This window comes from Podarcis melisellensis (genome assembly GCF_964234715.1).
Source record: "Podarcis melisellensis genome assembly, chromosome: 4".
NCBI classification, from domain to species: Eukaryota; Metazoa; Chordata; class Lepidosauria; order Squamata; family Lacertidae; genus Podarcis; species Podarcis melisellensis.
The window spans coordinates 11,549,761-11,572,650 of record NC_138531.1 but is presented as its reverse complement, the minus strand read 5'-3'; the positions used below and the strand labels follow the sequence as shown (position 1 = coordinate 11,572,650).

Sequence of the window (22,890 nt, the reverse complement as noted above, 5' to 3'; positions counted from 1 at the left end):
ATTCCCATGCCTTCCCTGCTATGGTCACAATCCATGCCCTCTCCATCGCTTTATTGAAGCCATAGAGCCTTTCAAGACTTACCCCTGGTTACTCTTATTGCCTTTGGTTTTGACATCAATGAGATCATCCAGTTCTTGGCCTCTTCAGAGATTAAGCAAAATCAGTGGAAGAAAGTACAGAGATATTTCAATAGTCAGCTAGAATTTGACATTCAAAGCAAATAAACCACATGAAATGAGACTAAGCCTTCTGCTTCATGCTGTCCTGTATAAATAAGCGCTGTGCATCATGTCATGTTAGCATATTTACTATATCTGTAGCCCAGCTTCCCTCCACAGAGCTCAGGACAGCATATACAGGCTCCTTTCTTGACAACAGCCTTGTAAGGTTAGTTATGGTGAGATATTCACCAAGCCCAATCAATGAGCTGCCTAGCTAACTGGGAATTTGAACCCTGGTTCCTTGAACTCACGTCTCCCTACTTCATGTTCACGTTCCACAGTCTGCATAGCGTGGAACAACTAGGCTGAACACAACTTCAAACATCACTCTTTAATATCACACATCCTTCTTGCTGGCTTTTGAAGTCACAGACTGTCAAACAAATACAAAGACTTCTCAGGTGACTTCCCTAGTGAGCTGTTATACATGGCCAGTGAGCTGCATTTAGCTTGATGGGTCAGAAGTTGTACAGGTCAGTGGCAACAGAAGTTGTACAGGTCAGTGGCAACTGACCCAGTTGCCACTGACAGTTGTAAATAAAATGCATCCTATCCTCCTTCAAAGAAGCTCAGAACATCAAACATGTTTATCCCACTTTATCCTCAGAACAAGCCTACATGAGGTGCTTAGGATGTAGTTCACACAGTTAGCTCTCATTCTGAAAATGACAGATCAAACACAATAGGGCCTACCTCCCAGCTCTCTCTTTTGTCATGGTTTTGTTAGCATCTGATTCACTGGGTTTTGCTGTGGCTATCTGCCTAAAAAACAGAGAAAATGGGTTCATCTAAATAAGTTGTGTTGTGCATGTTCAATTATTCAGCTTGCCCAGATTAAGGAGAGAAACCAAAATGATATTCCAGGGAAGATAGAAAGATTCATCTTGACACAGTTCATACTCTGACAATACAAGCAACTGCTTGGATATGTGCAGCACAAATGTCTCACTCTGAGAGTTGCTAGTTGTCTAGTGGTTCTCGCAGTGCAGTAAGTTTGGACTGTGCAGTGAAGCTTGAATATCAAAGGAATAGCTAAAAGAAGTTATTGTTGTGATGTAACCAGGTCAAAATGAAGTGATTATGAGAGAGAACTAAATAGCATCTTCTTCTGCAGGTACCTATTATAATAATCCACCATAGCTTCTACGGAAATGCTAAGAAGCATTTATCACAAGTTAAACACACACATTATTATTTATTATTATTAAATTTGTATACCACCTTCAGCTCTCAGAGTGGTTCACAGGATAAAATCGGAATATAAAATACATAATCAAAATAAAAACAAGAACAACCCAAGAACCTCTAATAGGGACCAGAAAGGAATGCAAAAACTACAAGTGATCCCTGCCATTCTCACATGCCTGTCTTGCAGTTTTATTTATATAACTACTTATAAGAGTTAACCCAAAAGCTAATACTTTGAAAGAGGAGGTTGCATCATTGGATGTTGTGTCTCAAGAGAATATTTTTAGAAAAGGCATTGTAAAGGGCAGATCAGGCTGCTCTCTCCGAGATAAGGCTATACTGAGTTCTGATCAAACCAGGTCAGTAGCAAACATCTAAATGAGATATTGCCAGGTTTGTTTGGTGGGTTCAAGGAGATGTTAGATATAAAACAAAACATTTCCCCCAAACTCTTTTGACAAAGACTGCGTAAGCAATGCAAATTGCACTCTCAAGCTACTTCATGGAAAAGCACTTTGAGACATTTAATATAATGAGATGCATTCAACTAAGTAGTCCCATGCCTGCCAGAAGAAACCTACACAAGCACAATAAGGCTTCCCTCCCTCCTCCATGAAACTGGCTCTGGGGGTGTCAGAAGACCCCCCCCCCGAACAGCACACAGGGGGAGAAGAGAGCAGATCATTCCATCAAGCAAGAAGAATCTGCTTAGCACTACATTGAACCCCACCCATTAGGAACAGGCAGAAGCAGGGGAGACAAAAATGTAGAGATGTTCAGTGTTTAGTTTCATACAGTGAGGAAATAACACACAAAAACCCTCCAGGCTTCTATAGAACCCTAAATGTAAACAAGGGCCTGTGTACATAAATTTGTGCAATATGTGTTGTGATCTGCCCACCATTAAAAAGTATTGGGTGGGTTGCATGAACAGGGTTTGTGTAGACCAGTGTTTCCCAACCTTTTTTGGGCCAAGGCACACTTTTTTCATGAAAAAAATCTCGAGGCACACCACCATTAGAAAATGTTTAAAAAATTAACTCTGTGCCTATATTGACTATATATAAAGTAACTCTCTTTAATAGGAATCAAATAAACACAAAGAAAGTATTTTATAATTACATTATTATGAAATAGTAAGTAAACAGAAATATGAAAAATTATAAAATACTTTATTCAGTGCGCAACCTGGGCCTGTTTGGCTGAACACAAAGCTGATATTCTGGCTGGAATCAAAGAAAGACACACACGTAGCTCTTCGTCAACAGCTCTCAGTCTCTCTCTGTATTTAGTTTTTATAGCAATCATGCTTGAAAAGCTCAACTCACAGAGATATGTACTGGAAAATGGGAGCAATGGCAAAATAGCTTTGTTTGCCAGAAGGGGGAACTCCTTGGCAGTTTCCAACCAAAAACTGTCCAAAGGTAGATCAGCAAATCTCAGCTTGAAACCACGATTTTGGTTAGGTGCTTGTAAAACTAGCTTGTAAAAAAGGCTTAGGTGCTTGTAAAACTAAATTCCTCCAAACTTTTGACAGCACCGAATCTCAAACTTGGAAAAGGCAAGAACAGCAGAGCCAATCAGAGAGCAGTTGGCAAGGCTGTCATGAGAGAGAGAGAGAGAGAAACCCTCTTAAGTACTTGACTTCAGAGGAACTCTTGTACTGTCTTCCAGAGTAGAACTGCCGGATTCACTTCTTGGTGCACAAAACACGCACGCAGCAGGAATGCTATTTCTACTTCTACAACCTCCTTGCCACCTTTTGATTTAAAAGAGCAGCAACACTTGGCTGAGAGAAGACAACTTTCAGCTTTGATTTCTGCTTGCTCACTCACTTCCTCCTGCCCCCCCCCGCTCCAAATGCTGTCTGCCAAAAGTCACTCGCCACCCAAATCTCTCCATGCTCCTGAATGCACTCAGCCCTTCATTTCTAGGGAGGAAAAAAACTAAATAATAATAATTTATTATTTGTACCCCACCCATCTGGCTCAGTTTCCCCGGCCACTCTGGGCGGCTTGCAACAAAACACTAAAATACAATAACCTATTAAACATGAAAAGCTTCCCTAAACAGGGCTGCCTTCAGATGTCTTCTGAAAGTTTGGTAGTTATTTTTCTCTTTGACATCTGGTGGGAAGGCCGCCTGCGAGGTCTTGCCCTTGCACCCTGCGCAAGACCCACCTCGCCACCTATGAACAACCACGAAAAACCCCCGACTAAGTGCAAGGTGCATTTATTTTCCTTGGTGCCGCCAAGACATTCCCGGAGAGAAACTGGCGCCGTAACCACAGCAGCCCCTTTTTGCTCCCACCTCTTGGGAAAATCTAAATTTGACTCCTGCCGCCCCCAAACAACCGAGAAGCGGCATGGGCTCGAGTTCGCGTGAGAAGAAGAAACACTCTGCACGTGCCCAGAGGCACTCCGCTTTTCTTTCTGAGCCCGCCGCGATGCACTCTGTACATGCTCGCGGGCGCGCCTGCCTGTCTTTCCAGCCCCCGCAGGGCCCCCCCGGCTCACCTGAGGCCCCGCCGCGCTTCTGCTGCCTGCGGTGGTCGCTCTCGTAGAAGCCGAGCGTCTCGGCGGTGCGCTGCTGCTGCTGCTTCCCGGGGCCGGGCGACGGCGGGCTGGAGGCGGGCGGCGCGGAGCGAGCCGGGGACGGCTGAGGGGAGCGGCACTCGCCGCCCGTGAAGCTGCTCCGCCGCTGCTGCCCGGAGCCCGGCAGGAGCAGGGAGAGCTCCGGGGGGCCGCCGCCGCCGCCCCCCCACCGCCCGCCTTCCCCGCTCCCGGCGGAGGCGGCATCGGCGACGCCCGCCATCTTCACGTGAGCGGCAGCCACAAACTCCGCTCCGCGCGGCGGAGGCTGCTGCTGAGGGAAGCCTCCGCTGGCCCGCCGGAGCACGTCATTGCCGCGCGACAAGGAGCGCACCAGACGGGCCCACCTCTCCAGCGCGCGCGAGCGGCGAGCGGTCCTGGCGGCCATCTTGACGGAGGCAGGAGGGGCGTTGCCATAGCAACCGCCCCCGCGCGGCCTGCTGCTGCTTCTCCTCCTCCTGTCGCCCAGCCCGAAGCCTCACAGCGACGACGCGGAGGGTGGGCGGGAGCGAAGGGAAGCGGGCCCAGCCTCCTCTGGCAGAGTTTCAGCCCGAATAACACCACCACTGCCGCCGCCCCGCCTCTCGCCGCCCGACTCGCCCGCCTCCCTCCCACGGCACACTAGGCAACCTCTCGCGGCACACTAGTGTGCCGCGGCACACCGGTTGGGAAACACTGGTGTAGACCATGGGTAGGCAAACTAAGGCCTGGGGGCTGGATGCTGCCAAATTGCCTTATTTATTGTTGTTAGCCGCCCTGAGCCCGGCTTCGGCTGGGGAGGGCGGGATAGAAATAAAATCTATTATTATTATTATTGTTGTTGTTGTTGTTGTTGTTGTTGTTGTTGTTATTATTATTATTAATCCGGCCCGCGGATAGTCCAGGAATCAGCATTTATTTACATGAGTAGAATGTGTCCTTTTATTTAAAATGCATCTCTGGAGTATTTGTGGGGCATAGGAATTCGTTCATTTTTTCCTTCAAAATATAGTCCGGCCCCCCACAAGGTCTGAGGGACAGTGGACTGGCCTTCTGCTAGGAAATCGTTTGCTGACCCCTGTAGACTCTACACTGTATATAGCATTTGCACAGAAAGGCTGAGTTCCCATAAAAGTTTAGAAGGGTGAGAGACAGTCTAGAGCTCAAGACTTGCTTTCTCACCTTGTAACATGTATGACCCCTTTGCATTAGAACTATGTGTCAATCGGCTCAGTGACTGAAACATCTAGTGGTGATCTCAAGCCGCAAGCAAGATCAGATTTTCCATGGAAGCCGTTTACCATTTCTGCAGGATGAATCACTAAGTGATATATGTGAATGTTCACTCCAGCCATCACAACATCTAACCCAGCCAACTCAGGATGAAACACTGCCACTTTCCAGGCTTTTCTGATTTGTCCAATAAATCAATGCCCCTCTTTTCCTCGTGGATAAAACTTAATGCTGATTGAGTTGGCTACAAGTCAGATCCCCATGCAGAAACTGCAACACAAGATGCCAAGAATATTTAAATAGGATTTCAGACACAGGAACATCTCACAGGAGTCCAATGGCTAAGAGAACTAATAGTAAGTGCTTAGGATATGAACAGTTGCAGCCACATGTCAAAATTATGATATTACACTGGAATTTCAGGAACAAAACCCCATCATCTACAGGTATGACAGATGAACATTTGAGACTCTGACACCAGTATCATTAGAGCAGGAAGTACATGAACCATGGTTACAAAATGTGGTTTAGGGGAGAGGCATGTTTACTTTCAAAACCACCAGTGTACTCAAATACTGCTAGCTTTGATAGGACCCCTGACCATTAGGTCCAGTCGTGACCGACTCTGGGGTTGCGGGGCTCATCTCGCTTTATTGGCCGAGGGAACCGGCGTACAGCTTCTGGGTCATGTGGCCAGCATGACTAAGCCGCTTCTGGCGAACCAGAGCAGCGCACGGAAACGCCTTTTACCTTCCCACCGGAGCGGTACCTATTTATCTACTTGCACTTTGACGTGCTTTCAAACTGCTAGGTTGGCAGGGGCTGGGACCGAGCAACAGGAGCTCACCCCGTTGCGGGGATTCGAACCACCAACCTTCTGATCAACAAGTCCTAGGCTCTGTGGTTTAACCCACAGCGCCACCTGGACCTAGTGCAGCATCCTATACATATCTCCTCAGAAGGAATTCTCATTAAGTTCAATTGGATTCACTCCCAGCAGGTAAGTATAAAACATGTTTACCATGGAGCAAGCACCAATGGGGACAGGGTGATAACCTGCAGCACATTTGTCTCCCAACGCTACTGCCAGGGCTTTGAAAAAATGAAGAACCTGAAATGAAGAACATGGGCAGAACCTTTCCTCTTCCTGCATGTTCCTTTTATAGATAACAACAACCCAATTCCAAACGTCTAGTGTCACCGGCCACAATAAATATTCAACCTGACCCTTCTGTGCAAGGCACCTGCTGATCTTATGTCTGCACACACAAGGCTCTCTAGTTTACTCCAACATGCCCACACAACTTCCCTGATGCTGCAGTTAGCCCATACTAAGTGCCGGACAATTTGTATGGAGGAATTAGCTTAAGCTATAAAACAACCGGCAATAACTATCTATTCCTGTGCGGGAGTTGGCAGTGAAAAGGGTAATCGGTCACAATAGAAATCTGTGGCCTCAGCAAAAGAGGATTGCCTTCGAACACGGTGTCAAGAGTGCATCGGTAATGTCTAGATTTGATAGGCCAGGGCTATTTGTGTCCAGGACGGCCCTCACTCACAGGGCAATTTGTAAGCTAGCCAGCAAATGAGGTTGATACAGGAATAGCATTTGTTCCGATTCAGGACGTCGTTTTCATCTCTGCCAAGACATTGACCAGACAGTGCCAGGCTGATTTAAATTCACCTCACTGAAGGCTGGACCACAAAGAGTTGCCAAGAATTAAGAAACTAAAGAGCACTGTAGCAAACCATGAGAGCACATTTACAGCCTGCCAAAAATACCCCGAGCTGCTGAGTACAGTAATTTTCAGAATTAAACGGTGGGGAAGAAGCTGTCTTTCAGGATGTTTTGAGAAGTAGCATGAGCAAACAATTACTGGGAAAGTAACGCCAACTTGCTCAGCTATGCTTTCAGAATAAACATAGCCTTCTAAGCTCTCTATTGACTTCACAACTATAAAAAGCACACATCTGAGTACTCCGTAGCAATTCCATAAAACGTAAAACAATTAGATTATTCATACAGAGAAGTCCTTAAAGATGGAACATTTGGCTGCAAAGGTGAACCAGGTGGCGTGCTGGCTTCAAGTTAATTCAAAGAACTATTTTCCCTTGCGTTAGAATGCAACCCACAGGCCAAGAACCATTTATTTGCAGGATCAAAAGGCAGGGAGGGAGTCATAGGAACAAAGGAAGCTGCCATATACTGAGTCAGAACATTTGCCCATCTTGCTCAGTGCTGAATACACTAACTGGCTTGAAAACAGTACTGCATGTTTCCCTCCACTGCTCCAAATTACACACAGCACCATTTCCCCAAGAGCTTGCATCATTGGATCCTACTTCGCTCTGCCCAGCCTGATAATTTTCCCTAGCGTTCATCATGTTGGATGAATAGGATAGGTAGGCTGGGATGGAATCTACCTTTGATAGCAGGTTCAGACTGATAACCAAAGTATTTCCATAAAATACTGCAGGTTATCAGAGGGACAACTGACCTATTTAACAATCAGGTTGTGCAAATCATTCATTAGTGCTGGTGTGAGCGAAAGGAAGGTAGAGTTAGCATTAATTTCACAGAAAGGACAAAACTTCGGTTTTTGCATTTCCCCCCGTGCAAATGGATAATACATTTTCTGCATCTCCTTCACATCTCTTCTGACATTACTACACTAAGTTGGGTTTTAATTAAAAAAACCCTTTAAAATAAGTAAATGAATTTAGTGGGTTTAAAGCAAAACAAAAAGAAGTTGTTTCTCTTGACAACAATTAATATGGATGAATCTTTCTGGTGTCATCAGTTGGATTTTTGAGCCCCACCTTCCCAGGTGTCAGATTTGCTCCCCTCCCCCGCTGCCTGGGGGCCAAATTCAAGGATGTTGCACCACAATCATGTCTCCCAATTAAGCTTCTCAAGCTGCTTATGGTTTAGATACTGACACAAAATAGCCATATAGCACGGTTACTATAGCAACTTGTAGCTCAGTCAAATACTGTTACCGCAGCTCTCTACCAATGGTGAAACCGGAGCAGAATGCTTGATATGCTAATAAAAACCACGGAGGAGAGTGAATATGAAATGAGTGAGGAAGGGGATTAGGAAAAGGCTTGAACAAGCCTTTGTAAGTGGGGAGCGACAGCAGCTTTTCCCAGTTAATTTGCCGATGTTTTATTCTCTAAGATCTCCAGATCTGACAGCAGAAATCTTTAATCAACATATTGTTTCCTTCCTGGAAATATTTCATGACTCAAACTCTTTCAAGAGGGGAGATCCCATTGTATTCCAGTACGTGCCGTGGGATTTATTAAAGACGTCTGGCTATGCACTTTAGACTAGGAATGCACACAACGAGGCCAGAAATAATCTCTTAAAATGTGACCCAAGTAAATGAAGACTAGAGTTGCTAGGTTGGAACCCAGAGATTACCACTGTAAACAGACTTTAAGTCTGATGCTGGGATAAGCTGTCAGTTGAATGTTTTCCTCAGACACAGTTGTTTTTGGTCAGATGCTTTCACAGTATAAATCAGCCTCGGCCAACCTGGTATCTTGTAGCATATTGTTGGACTACAACTCCCATCATACTTAATGATTGGCCATGCTGGCTGGGCTCATGGGAGTTGGAGTCCAACACCACCTAGAGAGCAGTGGATTGTGGAAAGATGGTATAATTAAACTAAGTTGCATTATGATGATATACTGAATCTGTATTTGCCCACTGTGTTTCAGCTGCCTCATATGTTTGTATGGTATTCTTTCTCTAAACATCATCTCTCTCAACTTTGACTTTTTCTCTTTCAAAATGTCAATCTTAATGTCAATCTTCATACGTATCTACAGTTCTCTCTCTTGGCATCCCTCACCTTTCCTCAACTTCCTTACATTTCATGGCTAGTTTCTAAAAAGAAGCCAGAGCTCAGATCTGCTGGGAATCCTGTTCTTGTCCATCTGGGCTGGGCTGTAGCTACTCTGGGCTGCTTTGTAAGAAAACACATGAATGTATATTGCAGCAAAACTGTGTATCGTTACATATATGAAGTGGATGGCATTTCTTCTGTGACGAACAAGCATTTCTGTGGCTTGTCTTTGCAGGACCAGGGCCAAATTGAATAATATAACTTTACCATCAAAGCCAAATATTGAACTACAAATTACACCGAAAGGGGCAGAATCAAATCCCAAAGGTTCCTTCTAAGGAAAGCACCTTCAGAAGAATACCACCTTCATGGGTGAAGTACTGGAGAAAGGGAAACTTCACCCTTTTCCCCACCACCACTCTCACACTGGAAATGTCCCCAATTGACCCCTTCCCACATGGTGTTCCAGCTGCATGTTTGCAAGGTATCCCCAGAATGTGAATTATAACTGGATAGGGTAAGAGTTATGCACTTTCCCCTTCCCACTGTTTTTCTTTTGCCAAATCCCCCCTCCAAAAGCTACATTGCCTAGAACAGGCATAGGCAAACTCGGCCCTCCAGATGTTTTGGGACTACAATTCCCATCACCCCTAGCTAACAGGACCAGTGGTCAGGGATGATGGGAGTCGTAGTCCCAAAACATCTGGAGGGCCGAGTTTGCCTATGCCTGGCCTAGAAGAAGCAGAATAAGGTTTTGCTGCAATTTTCTTACATGAAGTTTGCCCTGGATTTTGGGGGCACAGGTCACAGGGGATGTATAAAACATTTCAAAGCTGTTACTGCTACTTTCCTGGCTTACATCTCTGCCACTGAAATCAGCGGGGCTTATAAGTGTTTTGCTTTGCACCCATCATTGGTTATTGTGTCATCACATAAAACACCAATCATTAATCACATCACTTTATGTTACCTAGTTCTGGCTGGATCACTCACGACAGCATTAGACTTTGGAGATGTAATTGGTTCCGATGAATAGATAGTCCTGCAGAATGAAAAGGAAAATTCATTTTTTTTGCAGGACCCCACAATGCAGTGTGTGAGGAACCTGTGCTCCTCCAGATATTGTTGGGCTATAATTCCCACCAACCTATGCTGGTTGGGGCTGTAATAATAATAATAATAATAATAATAATAATAATAATAATAATTTATTATTTATCCCCTGCCCATCTGGCTGGGTTTTCCCAGCCACTCTGGCGGCTTCCAACAAAACACTAAAATACAATAACCTATTAAGGAGTTGGAATCCAACCACATCTGGAAGGCCAAAGCTTTTAGAGGAACACACACAAAAATGTCAACACACAAAAATGTCAACATGGTAATGGCAGTAAATGCCGTCCCAATCTCAAACATTGCTGCTGCTTTTGCTGTGATTCACAATTTGATCAGTGAAGCCAAAAGATGACAAACAGAATCATTCAGCAACCACATGCCCCCACAAGGTAGACCAGTCTTCTCAATACCCTTGCAAAGTAATGTTTGTCTTTCTTCTCTTTTCTCTTTCTTTCTTTCTTTCTTTCTTTCTTTCTTTCTTTCTTTCTTTCTTTCTTTGGATAACTATGAAATAAACTACAAATAACAGATGCTGGCCTGTACACTATTTCCAAGTTTAAACTCTAAATACTAGAAATGAAAATACATACATCTTTGGTCCTCCTCCTTTGTTTGAAGTACCAGTAGTTGAAACTCTGAAGCAACAAACAGACAGACAGACAGACAGACAGACAGACAGACAGACAGACAGACAAACCTCTGGTTAGAAATCATATATACTTTATGACTTCTATGATTATATAATGGATACTTTCCAAATTCCCTTTACAGGCAGGGATCATCACAATATGGAGTAATTCCAGGACTGAATAAACAGCAATGAGAATCTTGATTTCTTTTTGTGGTGCAGTCATTCAATAGATGCAAGCCAGAAACTGATAACAAGGAAGCCCTACCTTTTCTACTATGGGGTTGTATCTCATACCATATGGTTGCAATGCACAGAAATTATGAGTCATATCTCTGACATCCCTCAGAAAATAAGTGTTTTTTTTAATTGCATCCCTGCTGGCTGCCCTTGCTGATTGTCTGTGGAAGAATGTAAGCAAATTTAACAGAACGAAAATCTCAGGAATAAAGCCCAAGCTTTGAGCACTTTTAACACTCCTGTGGGGAGGAAAAGGCATGCCTATAACATGGCCCTCTTGGTAGTTTGGTAGTTTCCACTCAGAAATTTGGGTGGGGGAGCCTGGGAAAGAGGATTCTCTGGGTCAGCCCCCTATATTGTGGGATTTCCTCCCCACAGAGGGAAGCAGAAGAACACACCTATTTATACTGGCCGTTGACACCTGAGATAGAGATTTTTAGGACCCACTACATTCTCTTCACTGTAGTTTGTGTTTAAATGATTTTAATATATATTTTTTAAAGTGCTGGAATCTTATGGTGAAAGCCGGGGAAAAAAGGAAGGTAATGGAAATAATAGTCAAAGAAATTATATTTGAGGGTATCAGAAAGTAGATGCTACTTTTCTCCCTTTTGCCTGGTGGAGAATAAGTTCAGGGAAATTTTTTCAGAGTTAGGGATGGCTGGAGTCCTATGGGTTATTTATAAGATCTATTTACAAAGCAACAAGGGGAGATGGGATAGTATGAAAACAGTAGTCAGTTTATTAAGAAGAAGAAGATTTCTATGCCACCGTTCACCCAAGGATCACGGGGCAGTTTTACAATATAAAAGCACAAAAGATATAACATAATAACACACAAAAACAAGGCACCCCTATTTCAAAAGGCAATAGATTGTATTATTATATTGTGTAGACAGTGTTAGGCTCAAAGAGCCTCAGCATCCACCTAGCTTACAGGTAAGGAGGATCTGTGCACCTCTCCTTCGAATGACCTTACGCGATGAGCTTTCTCTTGCCTTGACTCACTCTCACTCAAGCCTTCTCTATTTGCACCTATCATTAATGCTCAAAGGCATTCAAAGTCCATCTATTTCATAGATGACATGGCAGCAAAGCCAAGTTTGCCACCAAGTGTGCACTCAACGAGGGAATGAAAACCACTCAGTCTCCCTAAATATGCTGGAATGATCTACATGTTTGCAAACGAACATTTCACGAAATTTTAGAATTGAAGAGTTGGAAGGGACCGCAAGGGTCATCTGGTCCAACCCCCTGCAGGGCAGGAAGGTTTTGCCCTACATGGGGCTCGAATCTACATCTCTGAGATTAAGAGTCTCATGCTCTGACTGAGACTCATTCACACCTTACATTATTAGATAAAGGTAAAGGTAAAGGGACCCCTGACCATTAGATCCAGTCGTGACCGACTCTGGGGTTGCAGCGCTCATCTCGCTTTATTGGCTGAGGGAGCCGGCGTACAGCTTCCGGGTCATGTGGCCAGCATGACTAAGCCGCTTCTGGTGAACCAGAGCAGAGCATGGAAACACCATTTACCTTCCCTTCGGAGTGGTACCTATTTATCTACTTGCACTTTGACATGCTTTTGAACTGCTAGGTTGGCAGGAGCAGGGACCGAGCAACGGGAGCTCACCCCATCATGGGAATTCGAACCGCCGACCTTCTGATCAGCAAGCCCTAGGCTCTGTGGTTTAACCCACAGCGCCACCTAGATGCACACACTTAAAAAATGAGACACATGAAAACGTAACATATGAAGAAGTCCCGCATTATGTTCTTTAAAAACAGCATAACCCAATAAGCACTGTATACTTACGGTTTGTTATTGGTGGCTACAGCTGTAGTTGTATTTTGTGAGGTCCAGGAATGCCTGCGTGATGGAACAAAATTGCTGAATTAATTTGTGTCTTGAACATGCGTAGTTAAAATGTGTACCCCCAGAAAAAAGCACTGCTGCTTGTGTAGCGTTTTGAAGCACATGAATCTTATTTTGGGGCAGTTTGTAACCCTGTTTAACTTACTAAATGTGTGGTCTTTTTTCTATGTCATGGGAAGAGAGAAACTTTGGAACTCACTTTAAAGGGCCTGTTTTAAAGGTCCAGCAACCTATATTCCCACACTTGCTAACCTTGCTGCATATATTTTTATTTTAAATCTCTGCTGGTGTTCTCTCACTAAAGGGTACCTGCCCCAAACCTGGATCTTGGCATCCAGGAATATTCTCTCCCTCCTTCCCTCTCTCTATATATCCCTGAACCAACAGAAAATGGGAGCACAGGTACATGTGAGTGGATTCAGACATTATTGCATCGTTTTTCCTTATTATAATGCTAGTGTCGTGATCCCAGACCTAATGTTCCTTTTACACTGCATTACCTATTGAATTGTGGAACAGGAACTTTTTGATCAATGTACCACCATGACTCTGGGGTTGCAGCGCTCATCTTGCTTTATTGGCTGAGGGAGCCGGCATACAGCTTCCAGGTCATGTGGCCAGCATGACTAAGCCGCTTCTGGTGAACCAGAGCAGCGCACGGAAACACCGTTTACCTTCCCGCCGGAGTGGTACCTATTTATCTACTTGCACTTTGATGTGCTTTCGAACTGCCAGGTTGTCAGGAGCAGGGACCGAGCAACAGGAGCTCACCCCATCGCAGGGATTTGAACCGCCAACCTTCTGACTAGCAAGCTCTAGGCTCTGTGGTTTAACCCACAGTGCCACCCGCGCCATACTACATTTAAAATTGCAGGAAAGATCTGTATGCCCCGGTGAAATTAAAATGCAAAACTCCCATGATTTTTGCAACTCATACAAACAAGTTTATTTTTCTGGAAGCGAAAAAGCATGGAAATGAGCACTAAACTTCCATGAGAAAGAGGACAGAAGCAATGGTTGAGTGAATGTGGTCTGTCCCTGGGCAGATGGTGAAGAGCTCAGTTTTTTCAATAGAGGGAGATATTTTACCATGCACTGCCAAGGTTTACAAGAATTATTCTGCTGATGTGCAGGAAAATGTTTACCCACGCTGAAAAACCATGACATGGCTATGTGGTGAAGAAACCACAACACCTCAAGTCCACACACCAGCAATTCACATTGAAGATCACTTTACTTTCAAGGTTGTGTTTCTCTGTGTACATTCTTGCAAGCTAAAATATTATTTTCAGGTAGCATGGATGCCATACATTGTGGCAGAGCACTTCCTTTTCATGCATACAGTGAGTCTCAGGTCCAGTCATTTGCATCTGCAGCTAAAAGGTCTCCAATAGCAGGACTGGGAAAGACCCCAGGATCTTGCAGAGCAACTTACAGTCAAAGGAGAAAGGGTTTGCCTAGATGAGCCATTGGACTGACTCCATGTAAGGCAGCTCCTTATATCTGTCCATAAGGGTGTATTACATTCAAAACCAGCCAAACCAAAGCCCAAACCACTTTACACCACAGTCATAAACATTTCTACTCAACTTTTCAATAAGGTTACTCCCAAGTAAATGCACAGAGGTTTAAAATTCCAGCATCTAATTGATTTCGATGGGAAAGTAAAACATGAACTCTCTTGAAATCACACATAACCGTCAGCCAAATCATGGCTTAGCAAAGATAATAGCTTTTGCTGCCAACATGCTAATTTGGCCAAACCATTGTTTGGCTTCATATTGCCCAGACTTGTGGTTTAGAATCCCCAAATAAACCATGAGTAGTAAAAACAAACCTTGGTTACAGCTTGTGGTTTGTTTAGAGTGAGATAAACCATGAGCCCAGGTTTGGACATAATGCTAAAACAAACCATAGTTTAACTCCAGGCAGCACAACCAGGGGAGGAGCTTAGCAGCCATTGTCTTCATTCCAGGAATCTGCAAGCTGACTTGTTTGCACCCAGCTATGGTTTGGCTTAGCTGCACACGCAGTCTGGGTTACTAGGGCTTAACTTTGCCTGGATCTTACTCAAGATATGGATTTTATTTACGGTAATTTGACATTTTTATCCCACAGTGTTTAGCTACCCAGAGGCTCTCATCATGGCAGACAAGCTTAGAATATTTCAGGATGCAATTCTGAAAAGAATTAATAGGAAGTAAGCTTCCATGAATATAATGGGTCTTTCTTTTGAGCACTGTCACAGATTTTTTCAAGTTTGTATCTAAAATTAGAACAATGATGTGGGCTAGATATTCCTCAAAAACTCAACCAAAGCTGTCAACATAACAACCAAAGAGAAATTCTTTTGAAGCATTTCCTAACATTTGAGAGCTGAACATAACTTGGATAAAATTCAAATTCTTACCTTTTGTGTTGTTCATCATCTATGGTGACCTTCTGACTGGAGACTGGGGGAGGCATCCATGACTGCCTAATAATGTACAACCATATAGTTCATTTTACAGGTCTTTTGTATTTGGACCCAAAGTCTAAGAAGTTTATGCTGCCTGTTATCAACTTAAATCCCATTGTTTAAATCCTAATTAAAATTAAGCACTCAACTGTGGCTTGATCTTGCTTATAGTGATGTTCATTAATACGAACTGCAAAGCTGTCACTGTATAATTCCGCATTTTTGTCTCCCACTGAGAATTGCTGGGAATAAATTTATTTTTTGATGTGTCTAATGTTTCCTATCTCAGGAATAAGGCTGCCACTTCTCTTAAGAACAGAGGAAAGCCCATAGCTATTGCTTGTTTGTGTATGCAGAGATTCCTAGAAAGACTTCCCATCCTTTGCTTGCAGAAGATTTTAGGTTCAATCCCGGCTAACTTCAGATGGCAAGAGTGGGAAAGAACATACTGTAGTTATAATTTTCCTGCAAATGGAAGCAGCTGCTAATCATATTCTCACTTCCAGGGGAAAAAAAACCACCTTTCAAACTATTAAATACCTAAAAGATCTACCCTATGCCTGTCATATGAAAAAAAAAATTGTGTTACTAACTCAAATCAGCCTGGAACTATCCTTGGCAGTAACAGGGTCCCATACTCTCCCATCCCCCATAAAAACATTTGCCAAGTATATAGTAGCATAGGGACCAACACTTATGAGTCACTACTACTTAGTCTCAATGAGGTTTCCTCAGTGTAAGTGCTCTTCAAATCCATCTTTTACTTGTATGTTTCACTTAAATTTCTCTTTTAAAGGATGAGCAGAGCAGTCCTAATGAGGGGTTGGGGAGGCACAGATTTGCCACAGCACCCAAAGTCCTGCCAGTTCCTGCTGAAAGGTGGGCAGAGGAGCCATTTCTTTTCCTACTACTTTAGCTCCAGACTGGTGCAGCTGAAAGGCCTGAGGATTAGACCCTTCAAGGGATATGTGGGTCTTCAAATCCGGCTGATGCAAAGTCTCTGGTGCCCTGCTGCTGCCCCCAATATCCTTTCTGCTGGCTATCCTTGATGGGAGAACCACTGGTGGAAGCTTGGGACTTCTGCCATAACACAGGTCTCCCACAGCGATTTTCTACTGTGTTGGTGGAGGTTGGCAAACCGGTAACAGTACACCATCCTAACCCCTTCCCCAAGACATCAACATCAGGGGATTATGAGGGCTCCACTCTCGGAGTAATTCTTAGAATCAATTTCTATATTAGATAGATAGCTTTTGCGAAAACGTTGATATCTACAGTAAAAATGAAGAAGGTCTTGAATACCTTTTCTTCTTCACAGGCGATGTGGTGTTGCCAGTGTTGATAGATGCATCAAGCTCCTTCCTGGAAAAATTATAAACCAAAGTTTAAAGTTTTGTCGTTTCAGTTAACCATACTTAAGGATAACTTCTTTTTCAATGGTTAGAGACGACAAACTGTGTTTAATCAAAAACAGAAGTACTGTAAAGGTTGTTGTTGTTTTTCACTTTTTACTCCTCACATCTGCACTAAAAGAGGAGAGGGGTGTGCGGAGATATCGATCTTCCCTTGATCGATGGGGCCGCGACCGGGGACAGCTTTACGATCCCAATCAGCAGTTTATAACGGGTCCGGCACACTTCTTCACAGCTGCGCCACTGTTGCTCCCTTCAGGTCACGGCTTAGCAGAGTTGAACAGCGTGTAAAGCAGTCTTGCTTCTTGTAAGCACACATAGACAGGTGTGTCTATTTACAGCTCTTTATTAAAACATTACAGCATTAAAGTCCGTCACTCTTGGCCGCCATTACTCTCTCTCAGATACACAGAGAGAAGTGAAAGTACAGGGAAAAACTCCTCCTTCTTAGCTTCTAAAAGCTTCTGTCTCCGCCCAGCTTCTGTAAGCTGACGTTAGCAGGTGACACACACCAGGGGAATTTAACCAGATAAATTCTGAACCATCACACCCCCCCTTGTGTCCCTGCGTGATACCTGTGCAACATCTTCAGTAACACCTTGTGAGATCGATCCCTTCCCCAATGCCTTGTGCCCTCCCTTGGCAAACCTGTTTGGCATTTGTGGAACCACCTCACAACTCTCAGAATCGCACTGTGCGAAACTTACCCACGCACCTGTGGTCTGATACCTCTCTGGTGGGATACCTTTCGTCGTGCGACTGGACCTCCTAGGCACAAACTCAGGTGTTTCCTCTGACTCACTTTGATCAGCAGGTGTATCCTCTGCATCATGGGATTCACTCTCTGACTTAAAGCGTCTTCGAATCCTCTCCATTACACTCACAGGAGAACTAGGCGCACTCTTGGGCAGTCTCATAACAGCTTGTGGAGATGCCACATCCTGCTCTTGACCCTGGTCAGTGACCTGGTCATCATCAGCAGCCTCAGCCTCTTCTTCCGCCTCATCAGAACTGTCTTCTGGGTCAGAGAGACATTCTGAGAGAACATCACGCCTGACAGGAGTCTTTGACTTTACACCCTCCTCTAAGAACTCAGCGTGTTTACTGATCAGCACCTTACTCTGATCACCTGACGGGTAAGCAAAACGCCATGCACGGGCTTCTGGCTCATACCCACAGACTGCATGCTTGGACTTCTAACAATAAACCATTCTATCTGAATGAGGCCACTGTGGTTTGTGTACAAAGCACTGACAAGTGACTCTTAGAATCAAGAGTTGTTGCTCTTACACAAGGTGTGATTCACCCTTCCTCCATAACCAGCTCCAACAGTATATCAATAACTTCTGAAGATCTGTATCCTAGATCTACAGTAAAGTATGTGATCTGCTAGGTCCCACACCAGCACCAGTGGCTCCAAGGAAGGAAGGATTCCTATAGAGATCCACCCACTTGATTTGTACTAAACCTGAGGTGCACCCTAAACGGATGACTATGAAGTACGGCTTACACATACCTGCTACTTGGCTTGCCATCCAAGGTGGGAAGCTTATTTGCTTTGTCAGCATCACTGTTGCCAGGAATCCTAAAAAAATAGCAAAACGAGCTTTCACCAACAGTAGAAATTAGCTTTTCTTAAAAAAAAAGAAAAAGATTGCCTGAATTAAAATGTCAACATCTAATATTTCCTAGCAAGGCAGAAAAAGCTTCCCGTAGCTTCGGCACACACTTCTACAGTGATAATGAGACCAGCATACTAGCTGACTCAATATAACGTTAGTGCTTATTAGTTTTAAAAAGTTTTTCGGCTTGCTGAAAGAGTATTTTAATTAAGTCTTAGAAAACCAATGAATTATTAAATGTCCAGAGATTATTACACGCTCTTCTTTAAACGAGTAGTGAAAAACAGCAAATCCTTTGAGAAGCCCCTTAAATAAAGAACTAAAATGCATCTTCAGTCAAAACAGCTCATTGTCACTCCCTATATATTGTTGCTCACCCCCCACCACCAAGTGTTTCCGGAGATCAATATGATTTGAAGTTGCCCATTGTGTATAATTCCTTGTGGAGCACAGCCGTTGCATCAAACCAAGAAGGCCAGGGTAGCTGTGCTTACCATTGATTTCATTAAGCCATTAGATTTACATTAAAGAAAAAGCACATGCACTTTCCTGGCCTTTATGGATTTCAAGGTCACTGCTGGAAAACCTTTTCCTGACTTCCACTTAAATGGAAGGCTCCTGCTGTCGGAGCTGAATTAACCGTTTAAGGTAGCAATGCCATTTATATCTGCCACAAAGTGGTGCTTCTGAAGGATCTCATGCTGAAGAATGAGCAACATGGAGGCAATGCAACAGATCTGGGGACAGATTGCGGCTCACAAAACAATTGTTGTGCTACAAAAGCGTAAGCTGAGTGAGCATTTTGCATCCTATGAGCTTTGGAGCTATGAAGCTGGATTTTACTCAAAAAGGCCTTTTATTTGACTGTGATGCCCCCAATATGGGTTTGAGGAATTTCAGAAACCCAACTCCAGTGAAAGGGAGGCATGCTGTTATAATAATGTGGTAGACTGGGGGCAGTTATGATTCCTTGTACTTCTAGACGTGGGCAATATCCCGTGGTTTTCTCTAAGTCACTCCTTCCTACAGTTTTGTAAGGTAGACGAGGTTGCTGCACCTAGCTGAGGAAACCTAGCTGATGTTTCATCATCAGCAAACACGTGACCACATCTCTCCTGTGAGAAAATGCTTGCTGTGAAGGCAGCAGGCTGGTTTTGAGGAGGAATGTCCTTAAGAAAAGTCATGGGGTTGTTACAAGACACACAGGAATCCCAAAGATCTCTGGAGTTCACAAGAGCTCTGTAATTTACTATCTTGCCCATTATCTAGTTATATTTGATGTGATGCGAGACACTGTGCAAGCAATAAACTAAAGGACAATCTGAGCTGATCTTTGTAATATGATTTTACTGTATCCAGGGTAGCATTCGCTGCAGAAACTAGTGGTTATCAATTGACTCACTCGATGTCTTATTATCATTATGACTAAATGCTGAAATTTCACTGTCTATAACGAACCAACCAAGGGTATCCAACACATTCAACTTTCTCTTTTCAAACAGACTTTTATTAAAGGCTGAGCTACATGTTACCACAGGGCCATCCCACTGAAGCAAAATGAGACTATTGCCTCAGGTGACGGACACGGGAGAACAGCAACACGGTGTCTTCCTGCCCCTCCCTCCCTCACGGCAAAATGGATCTCTGTGGAAATTATGTGAGGCTAATCTCCTCCAAGCTGCCTCAGTCTGAGAACGGGCTTTGAGGGGGGTCCATCTTCAGAGCAAGGCATGCCGGGCCTTGTTGTGGTAGCTAGAAGTTCTGCTGAGGTGAAAATCTAAAGTCAAAAGATGGCTCTCGCCCAGCAGAGTGCCTCACTCGGACGAAGGACCCTCTCGGCCCTTTTGCAGAGCAAGGCAGGGAGTACAGGAAGGGGAAGGGCAATGGCAACAGTGGGTGAGAGGAGGTGGCTCCTGTTACACACCTCAGGCAGAATGGCCCTGTGTTACAATAAGTATAGCGATATTACTAAAAAAGGCAGCCCCATGCCAGGTTCTCTGCTAATATGTACAGCCGTACTTCAGACGTCGAACAGAATCCATTCCAGAAGTCCGTTCGACTTCCAAAGTGTTCAGAAACCAAAGCACGGCTTCCAAAGCCCTGTCAGACGTTCGGGTTCCAAGAACATTCGCAAACCAGAACAGTCACTTCCAGGTTTGCGGCGTTCGGGAGCCAAAACATTTGACTCTCAAGGCATTCGAGGTCCAAGGTACGACTGTATTATATACTGCTCTGTGTCTGGAGTATTTTACGATACTGTATATTTATTGTTGTTATTAATATCATCATTAATTTATTAATTGGAGGGCCATAACAGCTTTGTGGGGAACCTAAGGGAGCAGTCAATATTTTTTCAAATTAAATTAATTAACAAATAAAATTGGGGGAGCCCCCCGCAAAAAATACATTTTAGCGTTATGACTCACAGTGGGGGACCCATAAGAACAGTCAATTTATGACAACTTTGGGGAAACTCACTTAGGGGTCCATATGCAACACACAGGTTAGCCACCTCTGCTGAATTAAAATTCACAAAAAATGAATTCCACTAGCATTGCTAGGTGGGAAAGTCCCATTCCAGGAGGAGAACAGATGTTAGGATCCAAGCCAAAGCGTCTCTTAAGACAAGAATGGGAAACCTGTGGCTCTGAAGACGCTGCAGAACTCCAAATCACAGCAGCCTCAGCTAGCCAGGCCAGTAGTCAGGGGTGATGGGAGTTGTAGCCAGAAACATCTGAAAGGCCACAGGTTCCCCTTCACTGTCTTAAGGCAGATATTCAATTTAATTATCAAATGTGTGCCCCATCCTTCTTCAAAAGAGCTCTGGATACATAAAATGATATCATTTTATTCTTGTGAGGTAGGTTAGGCTATGTGACAGCAACTTTGTAAAGGCAACTTTCTCATCTATCCACAACACTATTTGTTACACCAAACCACAGTCTCCCCACAACACAGTAATAACATCTGAATCACATTATAAGCGTAGCAGGATTTTGTAGCTGGGTACAAAAGCCCGAGAGCATCCAAACTTTATAATACAAAACAATAAAGCCATCTATATAAAACTCTTACCTGTCTAAAGTTGTATCGGATCTATATCGGCTAAGCAAAGCTTTTTGATCATCCTTTTCATCGGTGCTCCTGACATTAAGAAAGATTAATTAATTATAGTAATTGAGGGTTAGTAATGACTTTAAAGAAAATTTTCAGTCACTAAAGTATCCAAATTAGATCTGTTAGATGATTAACCTCTGCAATTTAACAAATGATCTTTTGAGATAAGAAATAAATTGAAATATTCCAATATCACAGTTGAGGTGATCATTTCAAGATACTTAATAAATATTTCGATTCTCTTGACTAAATTGAACAAAAAAAAAGTTGAGAAATTATCTTCACACTTCCACAGAATCTAGTATCATGTGAATACATGGCAATATCCTCAATAGTCAATATCCTTTCACGGCTGTCTAATTATGTTACCTATCTCTTAAAAACTTTGTTGGAGTTATCACATATTACAAATCCATTTTCCATCTTCTCGTTTTTAAAAGCAGTGGATGAGAGGAGGTGGATGGGTAGATGCAGCACATTTTTAACTTGAATCACTTATATACCGGTATGTAATTTGCAAGGGGAATATTGCATTGCAATCAAATACATAGACTTTGCTGAACCAATAAAGCAAATTCTTCAGATATTAGTCTCCAACTCCTATCTGTCCCAACCAGCATTGCCAATGATCAGGACTGATGTGAGTTACAACAACACCTAGAAGATCTCAAGTTTCTCAGCCCTGCTATAGGTTATTAATGAGAACAAACAACCATGGCCTGCATATATTTCCATAGTTGGGAAAAAGTGGAGGAAACTTATAGAGATTAATAGGCTACTGTACCTGTGTAAACCATCTTGTGATTTGTATTGATTAAGGACCACTCTACCATAGTTTTCATCAGCGCTGCAATAAACCAAATATTTCATATTATTTTCATTTATATAGTGCCTATAAACTAATGATGCTGTCTGAAAGAAGTGTGTCAATGTAGGAAGAGGCTGACAAAGGGAAAATACTCACGGGGCCATACACTTTTCTACTGATTCTACTTCTAAATGTAGCATATATTGGTAATGTAATCAGATAAAAGCCCTGGGCAGCTGTTCAGATGCAGCTCCTCATTTTTACACGATTTATGAACGAGTGTGGATCCTTTCTGGTCCATAAATTGCTATAAACCTTTCACCAAGACACACACACACACACACACACACTGAAGCTACAGCATATGAAGATACACTCAGCTTTTATATAGCTATCCATATGATTTCTTGGAAGTTATAATTCTGAAGCAACAATGCACAAATCATGGAGCTATCGAGCTTTCTTGAGTTTCAAGTTATTAATGTAATACAAATAAATGAATTCTGTTGCCAGAGCACAAAAGATTGATTCTTATAATGGAGT

General features: G+C 43.4%; 1 protein-coding gene across 1 annotated transcript in view; it reads right to left on the bottom strand.

Annotated features, from left to right (window-relative positions):
• SCEL (sciellin) overlaps positions 1 to 22,424 on the bottom strand; it is a 40,502-nt gene extending 18,078 nt beyond the window's left edge. Inside the window, exons 1-10 of the mRNA XM_081909115.1 lie at positions 22,324 to 22,424; positions 21,498 to 21,566; positions 18,317 to 18,385; positions 16,691 to 16,750; positions 15,341 to 15,406; positions 12,871 to 12,924; positions 10,777 to 10,821; positions 10,041 to 10,112; positions 916 to 984; positions 83 to 142 (exon numbers count right to left, since the gene is read on the bottom strand). Coding sequence (XP_081765241.1) covers positions 83 to 142; positions 916 to 984; positions 10,041 to 10,112; positions 10,777 to 10,821; positions 12,871 to 12,924; positions 15,341 to 15,406; positions 16,691 to 16,750; positions 18,317 to 18,385; positions 21,498 to 21,566; positions 22,324 to 22,409 — 650 coding nt within the window. The 5' untranslated portion in view covers positions 22,410 to 22,424. The remainder of the gene's footprint in view (positions 1 to 82; positions 143 to 915; positions 985 to 10,040; positions 10,113 to 10,776; positions 10,822 to 12,870; positions 12,925 to 15,340; positions 15,407 to 16,690; positions 16,751 to 18,316; positions 18,386 to 21,497; positions 21,567 to 22,323) is intronic.
• Between the last annotated feature and the right edge of the window lie 466 nt (positions 22,425 to 22,890).